At 35.7% G+C, this 21,641-nt stretch overlaps 1 protein-coding gene across 1 annotated transcript in view; it reads right to left on the bottom strand.

Annotated features, from left to right (window-relative positions):
• Slco6a1 (solute carrier organic anion transporter family member 6A1) overlaps positions 1-20,870 on the bottom strand; it is a 117,388-nt gene extending 96,518 nt beyond the window's left edge. The window contains exon 1 of the mRNA XM_027927691.3: positions 20,558-20,870. Coding sequence (XP_027783492.3) covers positions 20,558-20,870 — 313 coding nt within the window. The remainder of the gene's footprint in view (positions 1-20,557) is intronic.
• Positions 20,871-21,641: the final 771 nt, after the last annotated feature.

Below are 21,641 nucleotides of genomic sequence, written 5' to 3'. Positions count from 1 at the left end.
GGAATAAATAAAACAGAAAATGAAGAGGTACTGAGTATCTGAATTAATGTAAGATATATTGTTTGTTTGTATAACTATGTTAAAATGAATTCTACTGTCATATATAACTAAAAAGAACCTATAAAATAAAAATATTTTAAAATTAAAAAATGTAAATAAAAATTTAAAAAAGAAAAGAAAATCAACAGGCAAGACATAAAGAATAAAACCAACAATGGGGGAGTTAAGAAGGTGGAAAAGAGGTGCTCTTCACATGGATCTGTGAGGGAGAAGAGTCACAGTAGCAAAGAAAATACTAAATTCTGAAAATAGGAAAAGGAAGAGCTCTAGGAACCAAGAAGGATTTGACAGGAAAACTGAAGAGAACAGTGAAGCAGAAAAGTAACACAAAGAAAAGTACAAGTGATTTGCAAATTTAGTTCAAGATCCCCGGCAGCAGAAGACACCATAAACAGAAGGTTAAGGAAGAGTGGAAACTGGCAGCCCTGACTGCAGGAAAAAAAACAGCAGTTCTCACAAGCTTCAAATCCAGTAAGGGGTTTGGTATGAAAGTAGTTCCTGCATGGCAAGTCAGCTTTGGAGAAGAGATCCATTGCATCATTCAGCAAACTGTCTGAGTGCTATAGTCAGGGCCATATTAACAAGGCCCTTATTATTGGGAACTGAACTACTTTGGGCTTAGAAAATACAAAGCAACCGCAGTTCGGGATACCTGGGGACATCCTACTGCAGTGACTAGATGAGAGATGGCCATGATTGACAATTGTGGAGAGGGGTGGGAATGTCATAAGTTCACTAAGCAGTGGTGAACACAGGTTGCAGAGGGCAAAATGGTCAGTGTTCTTACCTTCTGTGGTGAAGAGCAAAATCAGTCATGAGTGGATTGGGTTGGGGGACTTGGTTCTGAGAAGAGGAACTTGGAAGAGGTTGTTGGATTACTCAATTGCTGAGTGATTGAAATGATTCATCCAACCTCAGATGCATTTGAAGATACACTGTTGTGGTCTGGTTTTTGCCCTACTCTCAGGTGCACCGACTGCAGGTCTCTGGAGCTAATGGTAGCCCACCTGAACAGCTTATAAATCTGGCAAGTATGAGTGGCTCACAGATGGCTCAGGTTGTCACCACATCCCAAGATTTGACACAAAAGCTTCTGAAATGATTTCACTCTGCCGTGGAAAACATTGCCTTAATTTTGTCTGGTGGGTAAGGCAGAGCAGAACTGAAACTACACACTGCCCTAACTGGTTTAGTCGGAGCTCAGGGGAACACACCTGATTTTAGGTTTGGCTCCCACCCTTTCCCCAAGCCTAGCATATTTCAAATTTGAGGCACTAGAAAGAAGTGTTTCTAGCACCTCAGCAAGGAATTAATTTTTTTTCTTTTTCCCTTTTAACTACTTTATCTAATTTTAGCATTTAAATTCTTTAATTGGATTGTTTTTTCCCTCTCTTCTTTCTCATTCAATGCCCCTCCCCTTTTTTCCTTTTTCTTTGTCTTTTGTCCCTTCCTTTGCCCTTTTTTTTTCCTCATTATTTTGCCCTATATTAATGTTTAACTCTTTATCTCTATTACCTCTGTTCCCTTCTTTCCTGTGATTACTGATGCTGTTCATATTGTTTTTATTATATGTTTATATCTGGATTAATTTTAGTTTTTTTTGTTGTTGTTGTTGTTGTTGTTACTGTTAGTTGCTAGGAATCAAGATAAGTACTTTGAACATGTTGGGCAGGGGCTAACCATTGAGTTACATACCCACCCCATGTTGAGAGAAGTAGTACTTTGCTCAAGCCATGATCTAGTTCTACTCAGACTTTAAGAGATATCTCAACACAAAGAATAGGAAAAAGAAAAACTCTCAGCTGAAGATCCAGCCCCAAGTAGTCCAAGATAAAGGGAATTTGATAACCCTCTACTGGACGTTCACCCTCTTTGCAAAAAATCACAACTGTTGTGATCATGTCACACACTCAGAAGCCTCTCAGTATGGGTCACTTCCACAGCGTTATAGACTGTCAGTGATACCAAGCCCACAGGAGTAACCACAGTGAGTACATCCAGGATAGTTCATTATCTACAACATACTTGCCTTAAGTACCAGAGGGTTCCTATTCTTGAAGTCCTACAGCAAAGGTAAGTCCCACAGATTCCAAGAAAACACACACAGTTGTAAACCCCACTATCTAATCACAGCTAAGGAAGCCACAGGAAAACTGTAACATGAAGTCCATTTGGAAGTAAATTCAATACTACACAACAAATTAAATCATTGTCAATAAAAGAATGATTATACAAAATTGGAAGAGATATCCATCCCGAGAGATACAAAATTCTCAATCTAGGAATACAAGAAACATGACAAAACTAGGAAACATGACTCCTAAAAGTTCATAATTCCTTGGTAACTAAATCCAAAGATATCAGAAGTAAACAAAATGCCAGACAAATATTCAAAAGCCTAATGGAAGTCAATGAAGAATACTACAGAACAACTTGATAATGAGATAGCGATTCTGAAAAAGGACAAAACAGAACTCTTGAAAATGAAAACCTCAATAAGTCAAGCAACCAGTCCTGTTGAATGCCTTTCCAATATACTAGATCAATCAGAAAATAGAAAAAGACTATCAGAAAAAAAGAAGGTAGATGAATGATCACTTTCAGACAGTAATAAAAACAATAATTTAAAGAAAATTATGATTGAAACATGTCAGATCTCTGAGACACAACAGTAAAAAGCCAAATTTAAACTTGTAGGTCTAGAGGAAAGAGTGAAAATGCAAGCTAATGACAAAGAAAATATATTTAGGGAAATAATTCCATAAAATTCTCCAAATCTTGGGAACAAGAATACCCCAACAGACATAACCAGAAAATAACTTCTCCATGAAATATTATAGTTAAATTTCTAAAAGAACAGAATAAAGAAAGAATATAAAAATCTATAAGAAAGGAGTTCCAAGTCAATTGTAAAGGCAAACCCATCAGAATAACAGCAGATTACTCAGAAGGTCAGGAGGGAATTTAATGATGTATTTTAAACCATAAAAGAAAGGAACAGCCAGCCTAGATTACTATATCCAGCAAAGTTGTTTTTCAGTTATCTTTGAGATAACTTTTCAAGGAAAGCATAAAAGTATTCATAACCACTAAACTAGCATTATAGAAGATCAAAAAAAATTTCTATGCTTAGATGAGGAAAAAAAGATCAGCACGATCACAAGAGCATGGGAAAGAGTAAATCTCATAAGAAGAGCAGGTAAGCCAATGATGATTAGGAAAGAATAAAAAAATAATTATCTCAGTAGACACTGAAACTCTAAGATGACTGAAGAAAAGAAAAAAAGAACATAGATTATTCAATACAACAAAAACAAAACAACACAATGACAGGAACCAGGGCCAATCTTTCAATAATACCTTGAACGTAAATGATCAGAATTCTCTCATTAAAAAAGCAGACTAATTGAAAAACAAAGACCCAACTGTTTGTTGTCTGCAAAATATCACCCCACACAGACTTAAAGTGAAAGGATTATGAATAATCAAATGGAATCTGAAAGCAAGCAGGAGCAGCTACTTCTATACACCCCCCCCCCCCCGCAAAATTGACTTCAAGCTTATGCTGGCGAGGAGAAACAAAGAAGGTCTATACAGATTGAGAAAGGGAACAATCAAGTAGATATAACAATTGTAAATATATATGCACCAAACATCAGAGAACTGATGTTTTTTATATATGTATTTTATAAAATAAACACTATAAGACACGAAGAAAGAAATAGGCCCCAAAACAATAATGTGGGTGACTTCAATACCTCATGATCACCAACAGATAGACAGACCATCCAGGCCAAAAAAAAATCAACAAAGTAGAATCAGAGTTTAATTATATTGTAGATCAAATGGACTTAACAGATATCTACAGAATATTTCATTCAGCACTGAAGAATACATATTTTTTCTTCAATATACGGAAATTTCTCCAAAATAGATCACATTTTAAGCCATAAAGCAAATCTAATGAATAGAAATTTAAATAATTTCTTGCATCATATCAGAACATAATGGAATGAAACTAGAAATCAACTGCAAGAGAAACTGCAGAAATTTTACAAACACACGGAGATTAACAATACAGTTTTGAATAAGCAATGGGTCATTTAAAAATATCATGTGGAAATTTAAAAATCCCTAGACTTACATGAAATGAAGGACAATATACTAGAACCTATGGAACACAGTGAAAGCAATAAGAAGAGGGTAGTAAATAACTTGAGTGCCTACATTTTAAAAAAAGAAAAAAAAGATGTCTTTAATATATAACCTAATGATGCAATTCAAGGTCTTAGAAAACTAAACCCAATTCAAGACAATTTAAAAGAAATGAACAAAAGAATTGCAGATTTTAATACTGAAAATAACAAATACCATTGAAAGAAATTGAAGAAGACTTAAATTAGTGGAAAGATATTCCTCATTATGGAGGGAAAGATTTAATATTATTAAAATGGCAATAATCTTCAAATTGACATATCAATTCTATACAAAACCCTAGCTGCCCTTGTTTTAGAAATTGACAAGATAATTCTAAAATGTGTACAGAAATAGAAGGGACCAGAATAACTCAAACTGTCTTGAAAAAGGAAATCAAATTGGGAAGATTCACACTTCCTTTCCAAAATTAAAGCATACTACAAAGCTACAATAATAAAAATTGCATTTTTCTAGAATTAGGAAGGATAGATGTATAGGTCAATGGACCTTAGATGAGAATTAGTAATTCAACTCACGCATAGAGAGTCAATTGCAGCAAAGTGCCTATTTTGGATGATGATAATAATTTGGAGTTGGTGACAATAGTTGCATAATCTTGTGAATATAATCAAATAACTGAATTGTACAGTTTAAAAGGGGAAATGTTTATACAATATGAGTTACATTTCAATTTTTTTAAAAGAAAAGCTACCTTAATGAGGAGCTTTTTACTCTATGTTAACAAAAACTAAACAAAGCTGGCTTTGTATAGTGTTCCCCAATCCATCTCTTGGTTTGATAATTCACTAGAAAGATTCAATAGTCTCAGCATATACTCATAGTCATAGCTGTGATTTACAAAGCATAAAGAGTGAGGAGAAAAGTACATGGGGCAATGTTTGGAGAAAAAGAGGCACTAGCTTCTAAGAGTCCTATCCCACTAGAATCACACAGTACACACTGAACTACCCCATATCAAACTGTAGGAAGCTGTGTGAAGTATTATCTAACCAGCTTTATCCAGAAGGGGAAAGTGGGAAAATTTAATTGCTTAGATGCCAGTCAACTCTGGCAGGTCAACCTTGCTTTCTAAGGACTGCAGTTCAGGCCTTTTACGTTAACTTTTTTCTGTACACTGGTATTTTGGAAAATGAACAAAAAGTGATTAAGCTAAACTGATCAAGATAATAGGACAGAAGACAAATATTAGTAATAGCATGAATGAATGTCAGAGTGTATATTGTAACAACAATTACAGACATTAAAGTAATAAGGAAGAATATTATGAACAACTATATTCCAACAAATTTTACAACAAAGATGAAATGAAAATAACCTTAAAAAGCAATTACTAAAATGACATGAAATTTTTTAAAACATTTTTTATTGGTGAGTATCTATTAATGTAATAGAATTAATGATTTTTAAAACTCTTCAGGAAGAAAATTCCATATTGAATTAGCTGATAAATTATACTAAATATTTAAGGAAGATACAAAAATGTATTAATTTGAGTTCATTTACAGAATAAAAAACACTAAGTCATAACTAAGAACTCATAAAATCAACTCACATATATTACCCAGGATTCTACCAGTAAATATTAGCAAAGCTTATAATTACTTAAATGCTTAAGTTTCTTTTTCCTGGGTCATAGTGAGGACCTGTTGCCCTGGAGCATGCTGAGAATGTACTTTCAGTGGATAACAGTGGAAATAGGTGTGATTGTAGTGATCTTACAAAATATAGGCATTCTCTTTCAAGACCTCCAATCCAGGTGAGAGTAGCCTGCATGATTCCTAGAGGTAAATTCTGTCCACTGATAAGGAAAGCTCAGAATACCAAGATGATCACTCCATGTGGTTCTAATTAAATGTACATATTTCAAATTTCATGGCTAGAAATCTACACTCTTAAACTTTCTTGAAAATCTCCATTTATGTGCTTCCCCATGAGAAAAGCCAGAGAAAACTTCTAGACACTGGGTAATTCTGGCCACCATACACTGCAGGAAATGCAAGAGTCTAGTCCTGGAGAAAGATGTATATGCTAAGGAACAGAAAAAGCAAGGACTGTGGAACTAAGACATAAAATATTTCCTGCATAATAATGGTTCCCCAAAATGACAACTGTCAAAGCAAAACATTTAAAGTGCCTTCATCTATTTTTCACGTAGCAGATGAAAACGATGAATTTGAAATTCAGAGGTAATAAACTGCTAGCAGTAATGACAGAAAATAAATTGACAGATTGAATCAGATATGCATAAAATCCTTCACAATCTCTTTCAGAAAAGAGAAGAAAGAAAACATCCTAATTAATTGAAAAAAGTCACTCTTTTTTTTTAAGCCACTCTTACCTATTATTAAAGACACATGGAAAAATATTACAAGAAAACTATAGACCAATATTTTCCAGAGAAACAAAAATTCTTAATGAAATTTTAGTAACTTTAATCCAACAATGTATATTTTTAAAAAAGATAATAATCCAGTAAGGAGGATTTATCCTAAGAATGCAAGGTTGGTTAATATTCAAAAACCAAAAATATGATACAATTTGTGAATAAATTTTAAAAGCAATATGATTACCTCAAAAATACAGGGAAAAAAAAAAACACTGGATGAAATTCAATACCAATTCAGAGCAAAAATTTTCCACAAATTAAGAGAAGGGAAAATCCTCAAACTGAACAGGGACATCTTTCTAAAAAATCTACAGTTGATATACTTAATTTAAAAAGGTTGAATGGCCAGGCACAGTGGTTCATGCCTAAAATTCCAGCAGCTTGATAGACTGAGGCATGAGGATCTCAACTTCAAAGCCAGCCTCAGCAACTTAGCAAGGCCCTAAATGAAAGGAAAGTAACCAAAACACTCGGAGCAACCAAGAGATCTTTTTGCAGCAGTGCAACAGGAGAAAAGAGAGAAAGAGAGAGAGAGAGAGAGAGAGAGAGGAGAGCATGCGCGCAAGGGAGACAGATCAAGAAAGAGAGACAGAGCAAGAGAGCAAGAGAGAGAGGGGCCCAGCAGGAGGGAGTTTTTATAGCCCAAATCTAACGGGGCCTCTGGGTCTGCAAGCTGCCTTGTTGGCACAAGGCTGGGGGGGGGGGGTGAGTGTTCAGCCTTGAGTGGGGGTTGAATGTTCAGCTTTGATGCAAACAGGTGATAAAGGACCAGACAGAGGGGGGTTTGAGTGCATGGGCCATCCTGCAGCTAACATTTGTTCAGCCTGCCCTGCAGATAACATAGTTCAGCCTGTTCTGCACCTAACACTAAACAACTCAGTGAGACCCTGTATATAAATATGATTTTAAAAAGAGCTGGGGATATGGCTCAGTGGTTAAGCACCTCTGAGTTTAATCCCCAGTACCAAAAAAGAAAAAGAAAAAAAGAAAGGCTGAATTCTTTCTGTCCCCAAATCAACATGTCTTTTTTTCACAATTTCTATTCACAATTTTACTGTAGGTCATAGCCATCACAACAAAGAAAAAACAAAAAGCCTACTGGCCTACAGATAAGGAACAAGGAATTAAAACCTGTTTATGTATAGATGATATGACCATATATGTATAGAATCCTATGGAATCTGCAAAAAGAGCTTCTATAATTAATAAGTTAAATTTACCCAAGTTAAATAAGACCTAACTAACAAAACACATCATGTTCAGTTATCAGAATACTTTAAAAATTTTAAAATAATTTAAAATACTCAATGTTGTTAAGATGTCAACTTCAGTAAGTATTCTAGGGAAGTAGACAAGTTGACTATAATATTATAAGCAAAAGCTTATAATCTAGATCTAGAGTAGCCAAAATAACTTTAAAAGAGAAAAAAAAAAAGACAGAATGTCTGATGTGTTAGCTTTCTGTTACTATAACAAATACCTGAGATAATCAACTTAGAAATATAAAAGGTTTATTTTTGTCTAAGGTTTCAGAGTTTCTAGTTCATTATTTGCTGGTCCTGTTGTTTAAAGGCTTTCAGCAAGATAGTACATCAAGGTGGGAACACATGGCAGAGACCAGGTCCCACAATCCCCTTCAAGGGCACACCCTAAATAACCTAGAAACTTCCCACTAGACCCCACTTCCAAAAGCCTTTACTACCTTCCAATAGTACTGTTCTGAAGGGAAAGGCTTTACCACATACACCTTAAGGTAACATTTAAGCTTCAAACTATAGCATCCTGCCTCTGGCCTCCAAAGTTTCATGTTCATCTCATGATGCAGAAGGCATTTAGTCTATCACCAATGGTCTCCAAAAGTCTTAACTATTTCAGTATTGCTCAAAAATAAAATAAATAGTTTCTTTTAAGACTTGGGGCAAACATAACTGTACACTCCTATAAAAAATTTTAAAAATAAAGTTATGTGCTTTAAATATAATGGTGAGAGAGGCATGGGGCATACATTTCTACTCCAAAAGGAATAGGATAGTATTAAGGGGGTTCAGTCCAAACCAAGACTAAAACCTACAAAGGCAACTCTAAACCCTAGTCTTCCTTTCCAGCACGGAGCATGGTGAGATGTAGGCTCCTAAGGATCTGGGTAGCCCCATCCCTGTGCCTATGCTGGTTGCAGCCCACATGGCTTCTCTCTTAGGTAGGTTTTATATGCTACCTGCAGCTTCTCTGGATAGGCATTCCACATTGTGGTTATTTCATTTTCCTTGGTGTCTACATCACAGTTTCAGCTTAATTCTCATAGCTGCATACATTACCCTGTCAGAGAATGCTTACAGGGACTCTGATCCTGCAACAAATTTTCTCTCTCTCTCTCTCTCTCACTCTCTCTCTCTCTCTCTCTCTCACACACACACACACACACATACACACACACACACACCAGTCATTCAAGATGGATCAGGAGAGAGATGCCAGAGCCCAGGCCTCAGCCCAGGACCACTGGCAATAATAGGCAGCTCTACACTGAAGCCCAAGCCCAGGCCTAGGACTGCCCCACTGACCAGCAAACCCATGGCGGAGTACAGGCTCAGGCCTAGGACAGCCCTACTGACCCCACCGGAGCCCAGGCCTAGCCCACCTCCATCTTGGGACACTGTAGCCATTGCCATAGCCCTCCCCATGCAGTAGCTTCCATCTTGGGACAACAGATAGGGCCTGGAGGCAGTTGAATCTCCAAACAGGCAGCCCACCCTTTCAGGCCATCTTTGAAATTGGTTACATCCATGTTAGGGCACCCCCACTGCTATCTTGAGTTACCTCCGATATTGCCACTACCACCTTTAGTTGCAAGATCATTTATTGTGGGACTCCTTCTGGGGTCTAGAAGCCCAACACCAAGGTGAGGTACAGGTAATCTGCAGGGACACTACAAGAATATAAGGTAGAAACTGTAATACCTTAGATCTGCACTGCAAGAAAGGAGGACACATAAGTGAAAAAACAAGGAAGGAAAGTGCCTCCAAACAACAACAACAAAAATACTACAATAATAGAATCCATGGACAGCATAGTTGATGAAATGTCAGAGAAGGAGTTCAGAATGTACATAATTAAAATGTTCTACAAATTAAAGAATAACCTAAGTGATCAAATACAGGCAAAAATTGATCACTCTAACAAAGAGATAAGAAAGCAAATACAGGCAACCACTGATCACACCCACAATGAGAAAAAGGAACAAATACAGGCAACCATTGATCACACCAAAAAACAGATAAGGGTACAAATATAGCAAGATAGCAACAGATTACTTCAAGAAATAGAGATTCTGAAAAAAGAGAAACAATCAAAGATACTTGCAATGGAGCAAACAATATATCAAATAAAAAATTCAACAGAAAGCATCACCAACAGACTAGATCACTTGGAAGAAAGAATGCCAGAAAATGAAGACAAATAAAGTTGAAAATAAAGTTGACCACACAGTGAAGACGGTAAGAATCCATGAAGAGGACATCCAAGAATTATGGGATAACACCAAAAGACCAAATCTAAGAGTTATTGAGATAGTGGAAGGCACAGAGATTCAAACCAAAGGAATGCATAATCCCTTCAATGAAATAATATCAGAAAATTTCCCAAACATGAAGAATGATTTGGAAAATCAAATATAAAAGGCCCACAGGACACCAAATGTACAAAATTACAACAGACCTATGCCAAGGCACATTATAATGAAAATGCCTAGCATACAGAATAAGGATAGAATCTTAAGGCCACAAGAGAGGGGAATCAAATCACATATATGGGGAGACCAATTCGTTTCTCAGCAGATTTTTCAACCCAGACCCTCAAAGTCAGGAGATCCTAGAACAACATATACCAAACTCTGAAAGAAAATGGATGCCAACCAAAAATCTTATATCCAGCAAAATTAAGCTATAAATTTGATGACAAAATAGAAACCTTCATGATAAACTGGCCTAAACTCATCAATTAAAGGACATAGATTGACAGATTGGATTTTCAAAAAAGACCCAACAATATGTTGTCTTCTAGAGACTCATCTCACAGTAAAAGACATCCATAGACTGAAGATGAAAGGATAGGAAAAAAAATGTACCACTCACATGGACCTTGTAAACAATCAGGGGCTTTCATCCTCATATCAGATAAAGTGGACTACAAACCAAAGCTAATGAAAAGGGATAAAAAAGGGTGTTTCATACTGCTTAAGGGATTCATACATTAATAAGACATAACAATCATAAATGTCTATGTCCCAAACAATGGGGCATCTATGTATATCAAGCAAACCCTTCTCAACTACAAGAACCAAATAGACCACAACACAATAATACTAGGTGACTTTAATACACCTCTCTTACCACTGGATAGATCTTCCAAACAATAACTAAACAAAGAAAGCATAGCACTCAATAATATAATCAATAAATTAGACTTACCAGACATATATAGAACACTTCATCCAGCAATAAGCAAATACACTTTCTTCTCAGTAGCACATGGATCCTTCCCCAAAATAGACCATATGTTATGCCACAAAGCAAATCTTAGCAAATACAAAAAAATAGAGAAATACCCTGCATTCTATCTGACTATAATGGAATGAAAGTAGAAATCAGTGATAAAACAAAAAACAGAAGCTGCTACAATACTTGAAAACTATAAACAATATGCTATTGAATGATAATGCATCAGAGAAGAGAAAAAAAAATTCTTAGAGGTAAATGAGAACTCCGTTATAACTTATCAAAATCTCTGGCACACTATGAAGGTAGTGCTAAAAGGAAAGTTCATTGCATGGAGTTCATTCATTAAAAGAAGAAAAAGCCAACAAACAAATGACCTAATATTACAGCTCAAAGCTCTAGAAAAAAAGGAACAAACCAACACCAAAAATAGTAGAACACAGGAAATAATTATGGTCAGGGCAGAAATCAATGAAATTGAAACAAAAAACAAAATTTCAAAAAATTGACAAAACAAAAAGCTGGTTCTTTGAAAAAAATAATAAAATTGACAAGCCCTTAGCCTCAAAAAATAAAAATAAAAATAAAATACTTGGGAATCAACTTAACAAAAGAGGTGTCTTAAAGACCTCTACAATGAAAACTGTACAACACTAAAGACAGAAATTGAAGAAGATCTTAGAAAATGAAAAGAAGGAGAGAGATAACTCAAATTACTAAAATTCTTGATGAAAAAGGAAATATCACAACAGACACTACTAAAATACAGAAGACAATTAGAAGCTATTTTGAAAATTTACACTCCAGTAAAATAGAAAAACCTTAAAAAAACCAACAAATTTCTAGAGGCATATGACAACCCAAACTGAGTCAAGGGGACATACACAATTTAAACAGATCAATTTCAAGTAAGAAAATAAAAGACATCATCAAAAGCCTACCAACAAGAAAAGCCTATGACCAGATGGAGTCACAGCTGAGTTCTACAAGACCTATAAAGAAGAATTAATACCAATACTCCTCAAATTATTTCATGAACTAGAGAAGGAGGGAACCCTTCCAAACTCAATCTATGAAGCTAGTATCATCCTGATATCAAAACTAGTCAGAGACACATCAAGGAAAGAAAATTTTAGACCAAAAATTCTTGATGAACATTGAAGCAAAAATTCTCAATAAAAATCTGGCAAATCCCATAAAAAAAAATATTTAAAAAACAGTGGGTTTCATTCCATGGATGCAAGGATGGTCCAACATAAGGAAATCAATAAATATAAATTCATCACATCAATAGACTTAAAGAATCATATGATTATATCAATTGATGAAGAGAAGGCATTTGACAAAACATAGCACCCTTTCATGTTCAAAACACTAGAAAAACTAGTGGTAGTAAGAACATATCTCAACATTGGGAAAGCTATCTATGCTAAACCTAAGGCCAACATCACTTTAAATGGAGAAAAAATTGGCAGTATTCACTCTAAAAACTGGAACAAGACAGGGATGCCCTCTTTCACCACTTCTGTTCAACATAGTCCTTGAAACTCTAGCCAGAGCAATTATACAGACTAAAGAAATTAAAGGGATACAAATAAAAAAATAAGAACTTAAACTATCATGATTTGCTGACAATATGATTCTATACTTAGAGGATTCAAAAAACTCCACCCAAACATTTCTAGAATTAATTAATGAATTCAGCAAAGTATCTGACTCATAAATTTATTAATACCCATAAATCAAATGCATTTCTATACATCAGTGATGAATCCTCTGGAAGAGAAATTAGGAAAACTATCCATTCACAATAGCCTCAAAAAATAAAAATAAAATACTTGGGAATCAACTTAACAAAAAAGGTGTCTTAAAGACATCTACAATGAAAATTATATAACACTAAAGAAAGAAATTGAAGAAGACCTTAGAAAATGGAAAGATCCCCCATGCTCTTGGATAGGCAAAATTAATATTGTCAAAATAGCCATACTAACAAAAGCCCTATACAATTCAATGTGATTCCAATTAAAATCCCAGTGTCATTTATTATAGAAATAGAACAAGAAATCATGAAATTCATTTGGAAAAATAAGAGACCCAGAATAGCCAAAGCAAACCTTAGCAAGAATAGTGAAGGGGGAGGCATCACAATACCAGACCTTAAACTATACTACAAAGCAATTGTAACAAAAATAGCATAGTATTGGCACAAAAAATAGATACGTAGACCAATGGTACAGAATACAAAACACAGATACAAACCCACATAAATACAATTATCTCATCCTAGACAAAGGAGCTGAAAACATAAACTGGAGAAAAGATAGCCTCTTCAACAAATGGTGCTAGGAGAACTGGAAATCCATATGCAGCAAAATGAACTAAACACTTATCTCTTGCTGTATACAAAAATCAACTCAAAGTGGATCAAGGACCTAGGATTTAGACCAGATAATATAGGACTGTGCCTAATAGAGGAAAAAGTAGGCCCAAATCTTCAGTCAGATTAGGCCCCAAGATCCTTAAGGAGACTCCTAAACCACAAGAAATAAAATCAAGAATTAGTAAATGGGATGGAGTCAAACTAAAAAGCTTCCTCTCAGCAAAAGAAACAATCAATGAGGTGAAGAGATAGCCTACATTTTGGGAGTAAATTTTTGCCATGCACACATCAGATAGAACACTAATCTCCAGGATATATAAAGAACTCAAAAAAATCAACACCAAATAAACAAACAACCCAATCAATAAATAGGCTAAGGAGCTAAAGAGACCCTTCACGGGAGAAGATAAACATTCAATCAACAAATATATTAAAAATGTCCAACATCTCTAGTAATTAGAGAAATGCAAATAAAAACCACTCTAAGATTTCATCTCACACTAGTCAGAATGGCAGTTTTCAATAATACAAACAACAAAAAGTGTTGGCGAGGATGTGGGGGAAACACACTCATTCATTGCTGGTGGGACTGCAAATTGGTGCAACCACTCTGGAAAGCAGTTATGGAGATTCCTTAGAAAAACTTGGGATGGAACCACCATTTGACCCAGCTATCCAACTCCTTGGTCTATACCCAAAGGACTTAAAATCAGCATACTGTAGTAACACAGCCACCACAATGTTTATAGCAGCTCAATTCACAACAGCTAAACTGTGGAAGCAACCTCGATGCCCTTCAGTAGATGAATGGATAGGTAAACTTTGGTATATATACACTATGGAATATTACTCAGTATCAAAAGAGAATAAAATCGTGGCACTTGCCATGGATTATAAATGGATGGAGAATATCACGCTAAGTAAGCCAATCCCAAAAACTCAAAGGCTCAATGTTCTCACTGATAAGTGGATGGTGGGTGATCCACAATGGAGGAGGGCATGGAAAAAATGGAGGAACTTTGGGCAAAAGAGAGGGAAGGGAGCAGGTGAATATGGGGGCAGGAAAGATGGTGGAATTAATGGGATATTATTATCCTAGGTACATTTATGACTGCACATATGGTCTGATGCTACATCATGTCCAACCAGAGAAATTAAAATTTGTGGTCCATTTGTGTATTATGAATCAAAATGCATTCTGCCATCATGTATAACTAATGACAACAAATAAATTAATTAATTTTTAAAAAGAATTATTTGCTCCACACGATTTTGCTACAGAAAAACCTGTGGATTATTTACAGTAATGCACTCTGAAGAATGTTATCATCTTTTCTCCATTACTAATAAGCAGCCTTAAGCTAAAAGGCTGAAAAAAGTGTGAAATGACTTACTAAAATCTTCAAAGTTCATTTAATATCTGGATATCAGCAGATTTAACACTACTAAACTAAGCAGAAAACATTTCTGACACAAATTTAGAGAATAGTTTGATAGGGACCAAAAAGAATGAATCCTAAAATAAAAATATTAATAATTTATACTTTATCAAAAGCTAAAAGCCTTCTTGTAATACAAAAAAAAGAAAAAAACACACAACAAAGAAAACTAAAAGCCACAAATTGGGAGAAAATATTTGTAAATATTTATTTAACAAAAGGATTGTATCCAGAAGATGTAAAGAACACTTCACTCAAAAATATGGGGAAAAAAATAACAATTTGGTAAGTGGTGCTTCACAAAAGATGACATATGAATGGGTGAAAAGCACATAAAAAGATTTTAAGACAATTGGTCACTAACAAATATAGATTAAAATCACCATTACCCTCTTAATGTTATGGATAAACTTAAGGCTGACATTATCAAGTATTAACAAAGTTGTGGAGCTGCTGGAATTTTCATATATTGCTAAGAGAAAGGTAAATAGTATAGACATTTTGTAAGGAAACCTGGCAGTATCTAACATATACACTTATTTTCCCCCCTCATTTTTAAAAATTTGTTCTTTTTAGATATACATGACAGTAGAGTATTGATATACCTAGCCTAGTTATCTCATTAGATCAGAAGCCAGCTTGTCACAAGTTATGAAGGATTCATTTCTGTTTTCTGTAAAAATATCAGGATGTCTGTATGGCCTGGCCATTAGTTGATGTTGTAAAGCTGATTGGAATGCCTGCCCGTGCCCTGAACTCACCCATGTCCGGTTTTCCCTGACCATATAACAACTCTTTCCTAAACCCTAGTGACGCCTCATAAATTCTGGCCTTCCTTGGCCGGATAACGACCCTCTCTGAGTCTCTAAGATCTCCATAAATTCTGATGCCGGGGCCAGCAAAAATGTAAACTTGTGTTATGCTCCTCAGAGTGTTGTTATCTGTAACCCCCCTTTGTGTAACTTTTTGGGCTATAAAACTGGGCCACAAAGAAGCCTCGCCGCTGTCCTTGGCTCCCACGATTTTGATGGGCAAGGCAGCCCAGCCGGTCGAAATAATAAGCTTGTTTTAATTTGATTTTAATTGGAGTCAGTGGTCTTTTCTTGCGTCGTGGTCTAACAGTATATTTTGACATATTAGACATACAGGGAGTATAACTTATTCTGATTTGGATTCCAATGTTGTGGTTGTAGATGATGTGGAGGTTCACTGGTTGTGTATTCATATATGAACATAGGAGAGTTATGTCCAATTCATTCTACTGTCTTTCCTATTCCTATCCCCTCTCCCTCCCTTTCATTCTACTTTGTCTAATCCAATGAATTTCTATACTCCTCCTTCTCCTTATTGTGTATTAACATCCAGATATCAGACAGAACATTCAGCCTTTGGTTTTTTGGGATTGGCTTATTTCACTTAGCATGATAGTCTACAGCTCCATACATTTACTGAAAAAGTCATAAAATCATTTTTTTATTGATGAGTAATATTCCATTGTGTAGATATACCCCAGTTTCTTTATTCATTCATCTGTTGAAAGGTACCTAGGTGGGTTCCATAGCTTAGCTATTGTGAGTTGAGCTGCTATAAACATTGATGTGGCTGTGTCATTGTAGTATGCTGATTTTAAGTCTTTCAGGTATATATGGAGGAATGGGATAGCTGCGTCAAATGGTGGTTCCATTCCAGTTTCTTCCTTTTTCGTTTTGTTTTTAACACTAATGGAGCACAACTTCTCATTCCTCTGTCTGCACATAGTGCAGCGTCACACCAGTTGTGCAACCATACATTTTTATAGGGTAATACTGTCTGTCTCATTCCCCATCCTTCCTACCCCCACACCTCCTCTCCTACCCTCACTTCCCTCTACCCAATCCATTCTTCTCTATACCCCTGACCCTGGCCATTATGGATCAACATCTGTTTATCAGAGAAAACATTCAGCCTTTGGTTTTGGGGGATTGGTTTACTTTGCTTAGCATGACAATCTCCAGCTCCATCCATTTACCTGCAAATGCCATAATTTCATTAAGGCTGAGCCATTCATCTGTTGAAGGGCATCTAGGTTGGTTCCATAGTTTAGCTATTGTGAGTTGAGCTGCTATAAACATTGATGCAGCTTCGTCACTATAATATGCTCATTTTAAGTCCTTTGGGCATACACCAAGGCAGGTGATAACTGGGTCAAGTGGTGGTTTCATTCCAAGTTTTCTGAGGAATCTCCATCAGCTTTCCAGAGTGGTTGCACCAATTTGTATTCCTACCAGCAATGCAACATGTACTTATTACAAAACTTAACATATGACACAATAATTCCACTTCTAGGCATCATTCCCAAAGAAATAAAAACATAAATCCATACAAAATTTGTGTGCAACTACTCATAATAACATTATTCATAATAGACAAAATAACTGGAAACAACACAAAAATCTATGAACTAGTGAGTGGTTATGTGTGGTAATTCTGAACAATGGAATACTAGTCATACTAAAAAAGAACAAACTATTAATATAAAGCATGAATCAATCTCAAAAACATCATGCTGTTAATAGAAGCAAAACACAAAATACTAGAAACTGTATGCTTCCATGCATATTAAATTCTAAAAAACACAAAACTAATGACACAAAGTCAATCAATCATTGGTTAAAATAAGTGATAAGAGCAAGATTTGATAGAAAATGGACATAAAGAAACTGTTAGTGTGATGGAAAGATTCTAAAACTTGATTGTGTTGGTGATGGCATGTACTTATTACTTTCTCTGTATATTAACTAAAACTCGTTGAATTATATACTTTAAAAATAGTAAATGTGGGGACTTGGGGTGTAGCTTAGTGGTAGAGCAATGGCCTAGCATGCAAGAGACCCTGGGTTCAATGCCTAATACTGAAAAAAAGGCGGGGAAGTATTATTGTTTCTAAATTATACCTAAATAAAATAAAGGAAAAGAATAAAGGAAGCGAAGGAGGAAGGTAGGAGGGAAACATGGCATAAGTTTAACTGTAAAGAAACATCACACTCAGGTTGAAGTTCCAAATACAAAATGAAAGAATCACATTCTTTAAATTTTTCAAGTACTTAAGAACCAGAGAAAAATGAGGAAGTGTTCTAGGTTAAAGAAGACTTCTAAAATATGTTAATTAAAAGTAACGTGGATTCCTGGATGGAATTCTGGACCAAAAGGAAAAGCAGACAGTATCATATTTTGTAACACATAGATGGAGCCACTTCATGATAGTGAGGATTGCATGGTGGTTATACAGGAAAAATGTCTAACTTTGAAAAGAAGCATGCTGGACTACAGTAGTGCCCCTCTCCAAAGTTTCTCTCTCCGTGGTTTCAGTCAACCATATATAGATAGATGGATAGATTGATAGATAGATTATGGCCTAGAATGCAAGAGACTATATATATATATATATAGATAGATAGATAGATATATACATACATGTATATGTGTGTGTATGTGTATGTGTGTATGTATGTGTATATATATATATATATATATATATATATATATATATATATATTTTTTTTTTTTTCCTGAAAATAGTAAACAGAAATTTCCAGAAAACAAATTCAAAGGTTTAAATTGATGAGTAGCATGATAGAATCTCACACTGCCCCACTCAGGATGCAAATAATTCATTTGCCCATTACCTCCATGCTGGATATGCTACCTGGCCATTAGCCACTTAGCAGTCAACTCAGTTATCAGAGTAACTGTCTGGGTATCACAAAAAGAAAAGTGAATACAGTATAACATGTTACTTTGAGCAAGAGAGAAAGAAAACATATATATTACTATAATTTTTCCATTTTACTATTTATTAATGTTTTTAATCTCTTACTCTGGCTAATTTAAAAATTAAACTTCATTGTAGATATGCATGTAAGGAAAAAAATAGTATAAATAGAGTTCAGTAATACTCATGGTTTCAGGCATTTGCTGGAAATCTTGGAACACATTCCCCATGGATATATGGGACTACCATAAGTTAGTGCTAATAAGGAATCATATCCAAAACAAAGACTATATGTGCAAATAAACAGAAGGTAAAGGAGTAAGTATGGTAAAATTCTAAAAGCTCGAGCCACCAGCAGAAGTTTTTTGTATTTGATGTCCTTTGTGTAATTTTAAAATGATTTCAGGATTGTTTAAAATGCAACTAAAATCATACATATATCAATTGACATACAAATCAAGAACTATACCATTTCATAAATGAAAGACTCAATATTATCACTACACTGAGTTGGTAAATCATATGAAGTTAGTTAAGCGATGGAGCTCAAACATTTATGGCCAACCACTTGTTCAAAATCTTCAATGGCTCCTCATTACCCACCCAATAATGAAATTACATGGAGATAATGCTTGTAAAGCATCTTACATAGTGGGAATTAAAAATCAATTAGTGTCCTTTTAAAATTCACATTCAGATATTTAAAGGCTTTCATAATGTGACCACAATATTTCTTTTCCTTCCTTTTAAGTTTATTTGAGCATTCAATATACATTTATTGAATGTATTCTCTGCCCCATCCACATTAGTAGAGTTATTATATAACAGCAATATATTACTCCCTTTTGGTGCTTACATAAAACCATTATCCAGTCAAACTTGTCATTCACCATTCTGAAACAAGCCTTTGTAAAACAGAACACTTATTCATTCATTCATTTCCTTACTCTGTATATACTCGTCGACTTCATCCCTAGCTATCAGAACTGTACTTAAATTAGGTCAAATCTCTCTCTTGCAAGAAACTTGTTATAATCTTAAGACAAACTGATGACTACTCATTTATTCTTCTCAAATGGTTCTTTTCTCATAAAACCTTTTCCTTGCAGTTATTTAGACACAGGATTTGATAGCAAAAAGGAGATCAGGTTTGTCAGATTCCGGTGTCATCAGTATAAGCAAGCTAATAAAAGACCTAGATGTAATGGGAGTGATGAGAATTAGGGAAGAGAATACATGTCTAAAGACTCAACTTCACCTTTTTCAAACATCTGGACAAAAATTAACTTACTAGTCATCTCCAGTATAGACTACCTGAAGTCCCATTACTCTCCCTTACTTTACAGATGAAGAAAAAAAAAATTCAAATAGAAAGTGGCTTAGCCAGAGTGTCTCAAAATTTGGAGGCAGAAGCTGAAACAAGCTGGCAATTGCACATACACAGTTTTTAATTTCAGTTTCCAAGAGATTCCACCTAGAACTTAAAAACTGGTAGCCAAACCACATTAAATGACAACAACATCCCTTCTCCAACAGGTTATTTGGAGATGAGAGCCCTACCACTCCCAAATTATAGGATGGATTATGTCAATCATGTCCATCAGGATGGATTATGTCAATCATGTCCATCAGGAAGTGAAGCAATAACCCAAACAGCTTTGATTCCAATCATACTTTGAGAACAAGTCTAAGAAAACTTCTTCACTCTGGCCCACAATATGACACCCAGCACACACCCTTCTTTTCTCTCCCTCCCCACCAAACCTGCATCTTTAGTCCACCTGACCACTTCTATTAACCAGAATGATCCCAACCCATTGGGCTCACCTTGAGTGAAGATCAGCATGCTGAAGAAAAACAGGAAGCAGCGAATGCTGTTAAAATGCTCACAGCAGGGGACAACAATACAACCAATGCCACAGGGCCCTTCCTTAACATGATCCGAGTCTGGTGATTTTTTGGGAGGAGATTTCGCCTTTTTCTTCTGAGGAGCTCTGTTAAACTTCGTAAAGGCCATTGGCAACATTGTCAGGTACGGGGAAATTTTCTTGCGATTTCCTAAAGTCTCAACTTCCTCGTCCTTAGAAGTCCTCCTGCCCGATACAGTCTCCATCTCCACATTCTCTACGGCTTCCTTCATGGTCTCTAGGTGCCCTGCTGGGACCTGGGGCAAGGCTTACCTGGGTGTATCTCCTTAAAAAGTCTTGCCAGCGCCCGAACGAACCCCAAACCCCAAACCCACCCCACCTGGGTGGGAGGACTAGGAGGCCTGAGGCGCCTGCGCATAAGGCTCAGACCAGAACGTTCCTCCTCCTTGGGCTGGAGGCAAACGTCTGCAGAGGAGTTGACAGTTGCCCTGGGAGACTTCCAAGGCTGTTTTTTCCTTCTTTGCTCCCACTTGAGGAAGAAAAACAAAAATAAAAATAAAGCTAGAACTAGACTCTGAAAACTACTAACACAGGGAGTACTAGATAATGAAGTCAAAAGATTCCAGTTCTTAATACTCACTTGGAAGCAGTTGAAACAGTGAGTATGTCCCCAATTTCCCCCTATTTACTTGCTTGTAGTGTCTTTCCAATAGGACCATCTTGAAACAAACTGAAATTTGCTGAAGGATCAGAAAGGAAAAAAAAAAAATCAGTAGACATGGGAGAAGGTACTTCTACCACAATAAAAGTCTTGGAAGAACACAGAGATCAACAATGTACCAACACTGTCCTTAAATGAAAGGTTTTACACATAGAAATTATTGTCCTAGCACTCTATCCCCCACAAAACACCAGAAAAGATTATTAGCTTTCTTCCTAAATGAAGGACTGGGACCCAGAGCATGATTTACTTTCCCTGGTGTAAAAAATCTTATTGAGTTTATTAGCAGGTTATTAAACTGGGTTTTGTTTTTGTTTTTCAT

The sequence above is a fragment of the Marmota flaviventris genome, chromosome 5 (genome assembly GCF_047511675.1).
Source record: "Marmota flaviventris isolate mMarFla1 chromosome 5, mMarFla1.hap1, whole genome shotgun sequence".
NCBI classification, from domain to species: Eukaryota; Metazoa; Chordata; class Mammalia; order Rodentia; family Sciuridae; genus Marmota; species Marmota flaviventris.
The sequence above is the reverse complement of the archived record's forward strand: the minus strand, read 5'-3'. Positions and strand labels throughout refer to the sequence as shown.